This window comes from Rhagoletis pomonella, unplaced genomic scaffold (genome assembly GCF_013731165.1).
Source record: "Rhagoletis pomonella isolate Grant_MI unplaced genomic scaffold, Rhpom_1.0 Rhpom_scaffold_04980, whole genome shotgun sequence".
Taxonomy (NCBI): domain Eukaryota; kingdom Metazoa; phylum Arthropoda; class Insecta; order Diptera; family Tephritidae; genus Rhagoletis; species Rhagoletis pomonella.
This window is the reverse complement of record NW_023463528.1, coordinates 2,448-13,594: the sequence shown is the minus strand read 5'-3', so window position 1 is coordinate 13,594 and position 11,147 is coordinate 2,448. Positions and strand designations below refer to the sequence as shown.

At 39.7% G+C, this 11,147-nt stretch overlaps 1 protein-coding gene across 1 annotated transcript; it reads right to left on the bottom strand.

The window, feature by feature from the left end:
• Nucleotides 1–5,183: 5,183 nt before the first annotated feature.
• On the bottom strand, nt 5,184–7,304 carry LOC118754955. The gene is made up of 2 exons (XM_036489817.1): nt 5,457–7,304; nt 5,184–5,388 (listed from the first exon to the last, which is right to left on the bottom strand). The coding sequence occupies exon 1, from the start codon at nt 6,832–6,834 to the stop codon at nt 5,623–5,625; it is 1,212 nt and encodes a 403-aa protein (XP_036345710.1). The 5' UTR covers nt 6,835–7,304; the 3' UTR covers nt 5,184–5,388; nt 5,457–5,622.
• Between the last annotated feature and the right edge of the window lie 3,843 nt (nt 7,305–11,147).

The window sequence follows — 11,147 nt, the reverse complement described above, 5'->3', positions numbered from 1 at the left end:
AGTATATTTGGGAAATCCCTCAAGGTTTCGAGGATAATCGTAACAATATTGAAAATATTTGAGATAGGTCGATTTTGAACCGAATTCTGAAATAGGGTGTTCTTGAAAAGTTTTCTGAGACAGGGCGTTTTCCAATCAAATTCTGAAGTAGGGCGCTTTTGAAAAGTTTTCTGAGATAGGTCGTTTTCGAACTTTCTTCCGAGATAGGTCGATCTTCCCCTCAGGTGCCGCAAAGCTTTATGTCACAGAAAACGCCTGAAAATTACTTTCGCTTTTTTGAATTTAAAAGGATGAAAAATTATCGATATAAGTAGGTATCGATACATTCGCTTGACTCATATAAGTAGTATCGAAATAGCTATTTGAGTAAACTCATTTGAGTAGGTATCGATACTTTGATGGTATCGGAACGTCCCTACTTTAGAGCAGTGTCCGCCAAAAAGAGAAAAGTCTTAAAATGAGAATGCATTAGTTATGAAATAAAAAATGAGAATGTGTTGGTGGTAATGCACGGAAAAAGATTTCTGTTGTATTACTTATTATAAAAACTTTGGTATGTTTATTGCAGTTTTTTCATTGTGCGTGTTTTTAGATCTAAACAACATAGAAACATATAATGAAAGTTAGCGGCCCTGAGAAAGGAAAAAGTTGGTAACATTTTGTATGTATTGTACAAAATTATTATTATTTTTTTATAATTTAAGTGTGGATTTCTGAGCAAAAAAGATAACGTGCTTCGAGCACTCTGAATATTAAAAGAATATTTCGTTGGTTTCAAGTAGAAATAAAATGAAAATATATATATCTAATATAAATTTATTTTAAAATTAGGTAAAACTTGACATTTAAGAACAGTTTAAAATAACGACTAAACCAAAAGATAAATAACAAAACATATTGTATGTTTTAGTTGAGGACTAGTCTGGTATTAAAAAAAAAATACATAATTCACAAAGTTCTTTTAATATGAAGAAAAAGCACGACTTGGTATCATATACATACTTATTTCTAGGGGTGTATGTACGAAAAATTGTGTTATAAAATTTTTGAATGAATATTCATTCATTTTGCTCAGTGTACCTACTTTATTCGACAATAATGCGTCATCAACCTGCTTCGCCTATTGTTTGCATGCAACTAAATAATAATTGTTGCTCTGCTACTCTTTCTGTTGACGTTCGGATTGTGTACAGTGTTGCCATTTAAACTGTTTCCGGCTAGATTTAGCTGGTTGCGATAGCAAACAGCCGGAGAAATTTCGATTTAGCCGGCAGCCGATTTTTTAGCCGTTTTGCAGAAAAAAATTAGCCTGTTTTAGCCGATTTTGCTATTTGCCTTGTTTTCTTAAATTAAAAATATGTATATATGTTTCTGTTTTTGACTAAGCGACCCAAAATCTGTTAGAAATGGCTACTAGCCTTGTCGTGGAGAAAATTTTCATGTTAGGCAGGGTTGTATGAAATTGTGCCGATTTCGCTTATTTTTAACCGACTTCCAAAAAAGGAGGAGGTTCGTCGGAATATTATTATTTTTTTTTATTTTTTTTTTTTTTTATGTATGTTACCGCATAACTTTGGACCACGTCAACCGATTTCGATAACTCGATAATTTTTGCATCGGAAAGGTAGTGTCTCAGAGGTGGTCCCATACTAATCCGGTTAAGATCCGATCAGCGGATCATGAGATATATATATATGTATTTTTTTTTATATGAGAGTTGAAGTCGGTTTTTTTTTGCTAAAAATTACTAGTTATTTTAAACGAAGAAGGGATTTTCTTCATAAAATGTTTGCTATAAATGTCTTAATTTTAAGTGTGAAGTTTTATTCGCAAACTTAGAAAATAAGAAATTGTTTCACTGTTATGACACTTAAGATCCGTTTGTGTTTGGATATAGTGCCAACAAACAGAATAAATATTGGTTGGTTGGTTGCAGTGCTTCCTAGTCGCTGCCCAGGATACAATTAGCACATTATTGCGCCATTTTGATGCACTTCTCGCGGGGGATAAATATCTTGTCTGTGCACTTCCTATGTTGCTAGGTCGAACCATTTCGACTCTCTAATGAATCTGCCGATTTCGCTAATGGTAGCTCCTGATAGGTCGGTTAGTTCAGCTATTAGATGTTTCCCTAACGTCTTGTGTCTAATGTTCGAAAGGCCTGGACATTCACATAGGAAATGCTGGACACTTTCTTCGCTATCTTCTAATTGACAGCTGCGGCAAATCATATTATGGGGTAGACCTATTTTTGCCGCATGTTTGCCTATGGGCCAGTGGCCTGTGATGGTTGCTACAATTCTAAATACCTCTGGCCTTGATCTGCTAAGCAGGTCCAAGGTTTTCGCCCTGTTATAGTCAGGCCATAGTTTTCTCGCTATCTTACAAGTCTGTATATCTGACCACCTGCGTCTAGCCAGTTCAAGGAAATGCGTAGTAATCTCTCTTTGGACTACTCCAAGAGGGCAACCCAGTGCCACTGCCTGGGATTCATCCAAACCGGCTCCTGCCTTCGCCAACTCATCCGCCTTCTCATTGCCTTCTATGTTCCTATGTCCGGGAACCCAGACAAGAGAGACGGTATTTGACTGAGACACTGAGCACAATATTACTTTGCATTCCCCAACTAGCTTGGATTTGGTAACCGGTGACGCTATTGCCAATAGCGCCGCCTGGCTGTCAGAGTATATTGTTGCTTTACTGCTGTGTCCAACCCTATTGCCTAGGATTTTGCAGGCTTCTAGGATCCCTAGGACTTCCGCTTGGAAGATGCTTGTATTATTTCCCAACCGCAGAGACAGAGCCACGCCTAGTTCCTTGGAGTAGACACCTGCTCCCACACCGCAATCCATCTTGGATCCATCGGTGTATAGAGAGATCTCTTCTCGGTCGGCCACTCGGTCTCTCCTCCAGTCCCTTCTGGATGGGAATAGCACTTGCGCGTTACAGCTGAAGTCCAAATTGCCTACCATATAATCTGTCGTCCTATTTAGTTGCATTTGATTTATGATAAACCCATGTCCGAAGTGTCTAGTCCTCCAAAGGCCCGACTCTCTGAGTCTGACCGCCGATTTCATAGCCACTTCTTTCAGGTGGAGATCAATAGGAATTAAATTGAGGATGGCGTTTAAAGCTTCTGCCGGGCAGGATCTTAGTGCGCCTGTTACTCCTGCGCTTGCTGCCCTTTGTATGCTTCTTAGCTTGCTGACATTATATTGTCTGCTTAGGCCGGGCCACCAAACCAAGGCGCCGTATGTTAGAATTGGTCTTATGATCGCGGTATACATCCACATCACAACTTTAGGATTTAGTCCCCAGTTTCTACTGAAGATTCTCTTGCAAGTGTAGTATGCTATGTAGGCCTTCTGTCTACGGAATTCGATATTGGTTTTCCAGTTAAGTTTGTTATCCAGCACGACTCCAAGATACTTTGCGCTGGGGGACAATGAGAGCGCATTGCCGTCTAGCGATGGTAGCTTGAATTGTGGTAGTTTGTGTCTATTAGTAAATAGGATAAGTTCTGTCTTCGCTGGGTTCACATTTAGGCCGCTTCTCGTAGCCCAGGCATGTAGTCTTCCCAGGGTTCCTTCAAGGATTTCGCTAACGGTAGAGAGGAATGGACCTGTGGCTGCTATTACAACATCATCCGCATACGCCACAACTTTGACTCCCCCTCTATTGAGTTCTAGCAATATACCGTTCAGGGCTATCACCCATAGCAGTGGTGAGAGCACTCCGCCCTGTGGAGTGCCCCTGTTCACATGATGTGTAATAGAGTTAGCCCCATTTGTTGCCTGAATGATTCTATTGACTAGCATCGATCGTATCCATCTACAAACACTGTCGTCAACACCAATATCTATCAAAGAGTCTATGATGGTGTCAACCTCAATGTTATTAAATGCGCCCTCGATGTCAAGAAATGCCGCCAAAGTATATTGTTTAAAGTGCAACGATCTTTCTATTAAGCTCACCACTTCATGCAAAGCAGATTCAGTGGATCTGCCTTTGATGTATGCATGTTGTGCTGTTGAGAGTGTCGCTTCACCTAACAGCGATCGTATATAAATGTCGAGAAGCCTTTCCATTGTTTTAAGCACAAAGGAGGTAAGGCTTAGGGGTCTAAAATCTTTTGCTGTTTCGTGGTTTTTCCTTCCTGGCTTGGGTATGAACACGACTTATACCCTTCTCCAGCTTTTAGGAATGTAGCACAAGGTAATGGTAGCCTTAAAAATAGTCACGAGTAACGGTGCTATCTCTCCCTTCACCCTCTGGAGCATTGCTGGGATTACGCCATCTGGTCCAGGGGATTTGAAGGGAGAGAAGCTGTTAATAGCGTAAATAATCTTTTCCCTGCTCACGATCGAGTTCAACAGTATACTGCTAGTTGAACCAGGTTCAATTGACCCTGATGTGGGTGGATGTCGAATACATCCTGGGAAATGGAACTTGACTAACGTGTTTAGAGAATCACTAGCTGTGTTCGTCCACACCCCGTTTACTCCCTTAATGAGTGTGATATTTGTGTGTTCTTTTGATAGGATTTTGCTGAGCCTGGCTGAGTCTTTAGAGTTCTCTATAGAAGAGCAGTAAGATTGCCAGGATTTAGTTTTAGATTTTCTCAACTCCTTTTTATAAGATCTGAGGGCGCTTTTATAAGGCGCCCAGTTTTTAGTTCTAAAGCAATCATTGTAGATTTTCCTTAGTTTGTCTCTTTGGGCTCTGAGATCCCCATTCCACCAGGGTGGGGATTTCTTTCTTGCTGTACTAACTGGAGTTGATCTTTCAAAGGCTTTCTTCATAACCTCTTCTAGTTTATTTACTCTATTATCAAGGTCCTCAACTGTAGTGACAGTTGTATTTAGTGGGAGCTTACTTAGTTTATGCTTAATTGTGTTACTATATCTTTCCCAATTAGTCCTGTGGGGGTTTCTGTATTTTGAGGGGGTGCTGGAAATTCCGTGCAGATTAAAGAGGATCAGACGGTGATCAGACATTGAAGGCCTATCAGATACTCTCCACTCTTCTACAGACACGCTGTCATTCTCTGACAACAGGGTCAGATCCAGCACCTCCTCCCATCCAGGAAACCGGTTTGAACTCGGGAATATGAATGTGGGTGTATTACCTCTATTGCAGATGCTTAAGTTAGTATTTAATAAGAAGTGTAGTAAATACTCACCTCGGTCGTTCTCCGTAGAACTACCCCAAACTGGATGCCTTGCATTCGCATCGCAGCCGACGACTATAATTTGTCTGGGGTTTTTGGCTATTATCTCCTGGATTTCGGTTGGCGGACTGTCCCTATCGTGGGCCATGTATGATGAGACCAGGAGTATACTTGGCTGTCCGGTGGTCTCCACCTTAACCATTGTTGTATCTGATGTGCTGAAATTAGAGCAAAGGAATGCATTTATACCGTTCTTGATAAGAATACACGCCCGCGGTTTACCCACCTCGCTCTTATAGTAGAGTTTATAATTATTTATATTTAGTCCCATGATTGTATCGTGCTTGACCCAGGGCTCTTGAATTAGGCTAATGTCTATATCCTCCTCACTGAGAAGGACAACTAGATTATCTGTAGCACATTTGGAGTGCTGCAGATTTATTTGGGCTACTTTAAGTTTCTGGTTCAGGGTCATCTGTCAGCTTCACACCCATGAGAAGCTCACCAGCTCCATCAACCCCGGGATCTTCTTCTACCGGGCTAACCTCTCCGAGGAATACCCGCACTCTAGCCTTACGGATACCGAAGCGGAGCCGATAGTCAGCCTTCTCTAAGGCGTCTAGTGACTCTGCACAAATAGCTAGTAGAATGGGCTTATTTGTAGGCCTTCTTGGCTCTTCAACTTTTATAAGTTCCCATTCCTCGATCGCCGGTATGTCTTTGTTATGTAGCTTAAGACACCGCAGCAACTTTTCGCCTGGTTCATCCATCGGAGGCAGCCAAATGCGCGCACGTGGTCTCCTTGGAATGTCCTTAGCTGGGATCAGCTTGAGCTTCAAGCCGACAAAAGTGTCGCTGATCTTAGCGACGCATCCAGCAAGGAAATCCAGGGAGAACTGGTTCGCGCACTTGACTACCCGGTATCCCCGTAGGGATTCCGACGAGTCGAACTCTGGGTGAGGACCTTCGGGGTTGTCGAGTACGTGGTTCATTACGAGGCTCGATAGCCTCACATCAATCTCCACCCATTTTTGCTGCACTGCTAGCGGTGTCTTGCTGTTTTCATCTATTATCGCCGCCTGTAGATGATCTCTGGCGACGTCACTAAAATAGCGATGCTTCGCGGGTGCTGCGGACTCCGCATCACCACCTTGCTTAGCCTTCTTTGCGATGGCCCCTTGGCCGCCTTCGTTATGAGAGCGGTTCCGCTTCTTCGCTTCGGTGGCCTCGATTGTGGCTGCACGATCTGTCTGTAACTTTTCGTACTCTTCCACTATTTGCCTGTATTTTGCCTTGTCTTCCTCGTCACGCTCATGTACCGTACCGGCCGCTGCATTTTTGTCAATTTTATTTAACATATACAGCGCCTTCTGGTACATCTGTCTCATGACCACGCCCGAGGGTTTTCTTTTCTTAGAGGCGGGGTTGCTGCCTGCAACGGCCGCCGATTTGCTGGTTGTTGGCTGCTCGTCAGGAGTACTACGGCAGGCACTACCGGTGCTATTTTTGACTATTTGCAGAGTGGTGATACTTTGTCTGGCATCTTCCACCCTGCTGGTTTCTGGCTCTTGTACAACTGGGGTACTATGGCTGGCGCCACCAGGAGTACTTGCAACCATCTTACCTGACCTTGGGGATTTGAGGAGCTGCTCCTCCTCTGACATCGTTACGTCGTCCCCTTCTTCGCTGGTACGCTGTTCCTATTGCTGTTGTTGGTTTGTTTGTTGTTGTTGTTTGTTTGTTTTTGTTTGTTTTTGTTCCATATGTGGTCCCACGAGTAGTCCGGAAAGGGTTAGTCGCTCGTCCGCAGAGCCGGTATGCATAGAGAATGCACTTCTTACAACCGACCTTGCCCGGGCATCGGAGGGGACCGTACGCGACCAGCCATTTTTTACTACCCGCTGGCCATTCATCCATCGGCACGGTTGCCTACACACCTTGGCTTGGGTAGTGTTGGTACGGTAATCCTGCCATTTCCACCTTCAGCAATAAAAACAACACTCCAGCTTGGATTGTTAAGGAATATTGCCGAAGGCTTCAATACCAGGCTTCCCTCTTAGTTCATGGAGGCATGATACAATTCACACTGTGAGTTATACCATGACACCATTTAAGCCCCCTCGCCACGGCAAGACGACCAACGCTGAGGAGGCAGAATAAATATTACATGTATATATTGTCTTCCCAGATAGCGCATATTCAACTCTGCCTAAATTACAAAACATCATTTTTGCCCACTCCCAACGGTTTAAGGTAACGGAAAAATTGATATTTTCAAGAACTATGTACACATATGTATTTTTTTTAACAAACTTTTTTGCTGAGAACTTATTTAAATTCCAAAAACTGAATGCCAACTTAAATTAAAGGAACCAACGCTGAAGTGAGTCAAAATGAAAATAAAAGAGCACAAATTTCTATGTAAAGCAAAACTCTCTGGGAATCCTACGAGACATCTGCCGGTCATATGACCGGTCATCTAAATGGGAGATCTGCAGTCTTTTGGCATCATATCTTACATCAGAATTGAAGGAATTTCTGAAAAATGTGACCAGTTCTTTTGTGTAATTGTGATTTTGCATCCTTTGTCAATATATGGCCTCGGTTGATGTTAACTTAAGGTCGTTGTTTTACTGCCTTAAAATAGCATGGAAATTTTCACAGCGTTTTTTATATGTATTGGTTTCTATTTGAGTGTATTGAGAATCGGTCAGTCTGAAAAGGCCTCGTAGGGAAGACAATAGGTTTGTTCGTCGAAAATCCAGCGAGAATTATCACTCAAAATATCAGATAGTAAGAAAAAATGCTCCCAAATTCTCTCTCATGTGAAGAAACTTGCAATTTTCTGTACGAACGCAAATTTGCAAGATTTTCTGCCAGCTAGTGTCCACGGTTGCATTTCAAACAAAGAAATTTGTATACAATTTTTAAAATTCTTTCAGAGGGGCAAAAAACAGGATCTACGTGTATATATCTTGTCAGTCCGACTTTCTTCAACATATGTTTCAATTTCTTTGTCGGGTTTACTATATCGACTCTGGTTGAGATTGCATTCCGATTAAGAATACAGTTTTTTTTGCCGAGTACCTTTCAAATCTTTGGAATTAACTAAATTAATTAAGTAAACAAGTATTAACTTACATTTTTCATTTTAAAATCGCTCTAGTTTGTAAATTTTTAAATTTAACGGACTTGTTTATTTAAATTATCGTCGACAAAAAATTCAACCATGTGCCACAATCATATGTTTTTCCTAATTGGAAATTTTTGCTGGCAAAATTTTTTCCGGCTCGAATTTGTAACTTCTCTCCCAGAAATGGTACTCGTGATTTATTTAAATAAAACATGTGAAATTTAGTTGAAACGTTTTAGCCGTTTTTAGCCGGTTTTATTTGCCAATTTAGCCGGTTCGTCCAAAAAGTTCTGGCAACACTGATTGTGTACGTGTAACTGCCATCCAGTGTTGCCGCCGCTCAAAGAACTTTCTAACCAAGATTAGACGAAAAAATTACCAAATGTAAGGAAAAATAACCAATTTTTTATTAGATTAAGAATTCAGGTCATCACAAATTCTTTTATATAGTGCGTATAGACAAATTTCACAACCCAAAGAAAATCAATTTTTATTTGCATTTTTGAAAAGTAAATCCTTTTAAGGCTTAAAATAAATGAAGTACATTCATATATATAAATACATATTTAAGAAAATCAGGCTTCCTGTATTAGGTGCATATGTATGTTAATATCTTCGTAAATATTACCAGACTTTAGATGACGTTTTTAAATAAGTACATAGGTACACAGTTTCCAACTTCTTTGTAAGAATCGATGAAATATCTAATTAGCGTGAACAGCCACATTGTATATATTTTATAATTAAGATTAAACAATTAAAAATTGGACTGTATTGAACTATATCGTCGCTCAGCGCGGAATACCTCGTATACGCCAAACGCGGTACCGCGTATATGATGGTAAATAAATTTTACAAAAGCGCAAAAAACCGATTTTTTCAAAACTGTGGAATGGTATTTCCCTTGAACCTACTTGCTGCAAGATTATTATTATTAATCTTAACTTAAATTAATAAAGTAAACAGTAATGGAAAAATAATAACCAAATCCCTTTTGTATTGTACATACATGACGAGGTATTGGATTCCGCATATACCAGGTATTTATATATGTACTATCTGAGTACCCATTTATTTAAAGTAGTCTTTAGCCGACCATTTATATTATGTATTCTGTATATGTAAAAACAAATACATACATATGTATGCCATATTAATACATTCATTCCAAATATTCTCACTTAGTTTCACTGATGAGGGTTCCACTGTTGCGGCTACTCTCCTCAACCCCGACAGGTGTAGATGGCCTATGTCTTATAACGAGCCTAATTTAAAAGTTTTTTGGAAATCATATTATGCAAAATAAAACCACTTTGTTCACTTATCCATAGCAATGAGCCCGTATAAATTAACTTGAAGCACCAATTTTGCACGGAATTCTAATAATTTTTCGCGGCTTTTTAATGACTCTCGTATTATTCAAATGTCATTTCAGGTACATACTAGGGGTCTTCATCAAAAGTGATAAACTGTTGATAAACTTGATAAAATTATCATTTTGATAAATGAACAGTCAAACTTTGTATGGACATCTATTTAACTAAAGTTTATCACTTTATCAAACGATTTTGGTGGACAAACGTATAAATTTCAGCAAAATTCAACCCTGACAGACTGCCAGGTGGTTGATTTTGCTACGAACACATAAAAAGCAAATTAGCAAAATGGACGAGGTAAGAATGAAACGAAACTAGCCAGATAAGTTAAATAATACAATTTTATGCAGTTATTTACCAATGTGCGTTCATGAAAGCGGAATAAACAATTTATCCCTTTACGGATAAATAATTTATCCCTTTATCACTTTAGATGAAGACTCCTACTATGTAGGTGTGTGCAAAGAACATAGAAATGGTGTAACTGCCGAGCCGTTTCAAAAACTTGGCGATTAATTCACCACGATTTATTAAAGACACGAACCGATAGTTGCACCCTCGAACTTTTACATGTTCTTTTGCATATCTAAACACGTGATTATTATTGGAATAAGTCGAATCTTGAGTTGCCATTTTAGTAGTAATAACTTTATTTAAATAACCATATTGAGCAGAATAAATGTATTTTTTATACTATTTTTCAAAGATTTAATTACTGTATGTATAAAAAAATTAATAACTACAGTAAATGTTTAAAAATAACCAAAATGGGAAAGATCTTAACAACTTCACAGGCAAGAAAAAAATAACCAAAATTGGTTAAAAGTAACCAAAACGGCAACACTGCTGCCATCCCTAAATTGGCGCGTCAAGCGCCAAACAACTGTCAAAAATCCTCATGCCCATACAATTTGTATGAAGCATCCCACAATAACGCGGCGCTAACGCCGAGCAAATGGAATTTTCATTTTTGACAGGGCGTTACGTGTTGAAGTTGGATGCGGAAGACGGAAAGAAAGAGAAAGGACAAAAAAGTGAAAGAGGAAACGAGAATAAAAACGAGAGGATCTGAGAAAACGTCAAAAATTACGACGCGTTGATTTGGGGATAGCGCGCGCTGACACTCGTCGACAATGGATAACGCAACGCTTAGCGCTCCAATTTAGGGACGGCAGTAAGAAGCCAATTGTGTACATGTGAAAGGCCGAATATACAGTGTTGCCAACTTTTCAGTTTCAAAAAGCACCAAATCTTGGAAAAAGAGCGTTTTACCGCACTAAAAGCACTAAATTTTTTTTTAAATCACAGGATACTCTTTTTCATAACAGTTTGTGGTAAACAAAAGTAAACAAATATACAATATTTACATGTATAAATAAATACACATTCATGCTTGCCAAGTAATACCGAAGTACTGCACATTAAAACTGGTACATCTGGAGAAGGAACAATCGAATCCCAACAAACG

Excerpts from the sequence above, each read along its gene's own strand:
- LOC118754955 (XM_036489817.1), bottom strand. The coding sequence starts at position 6,834 with ATGTCAGAGGAGGAGCAGCTCCTCAAATCCCCAAGGTCAGGTAAGATG.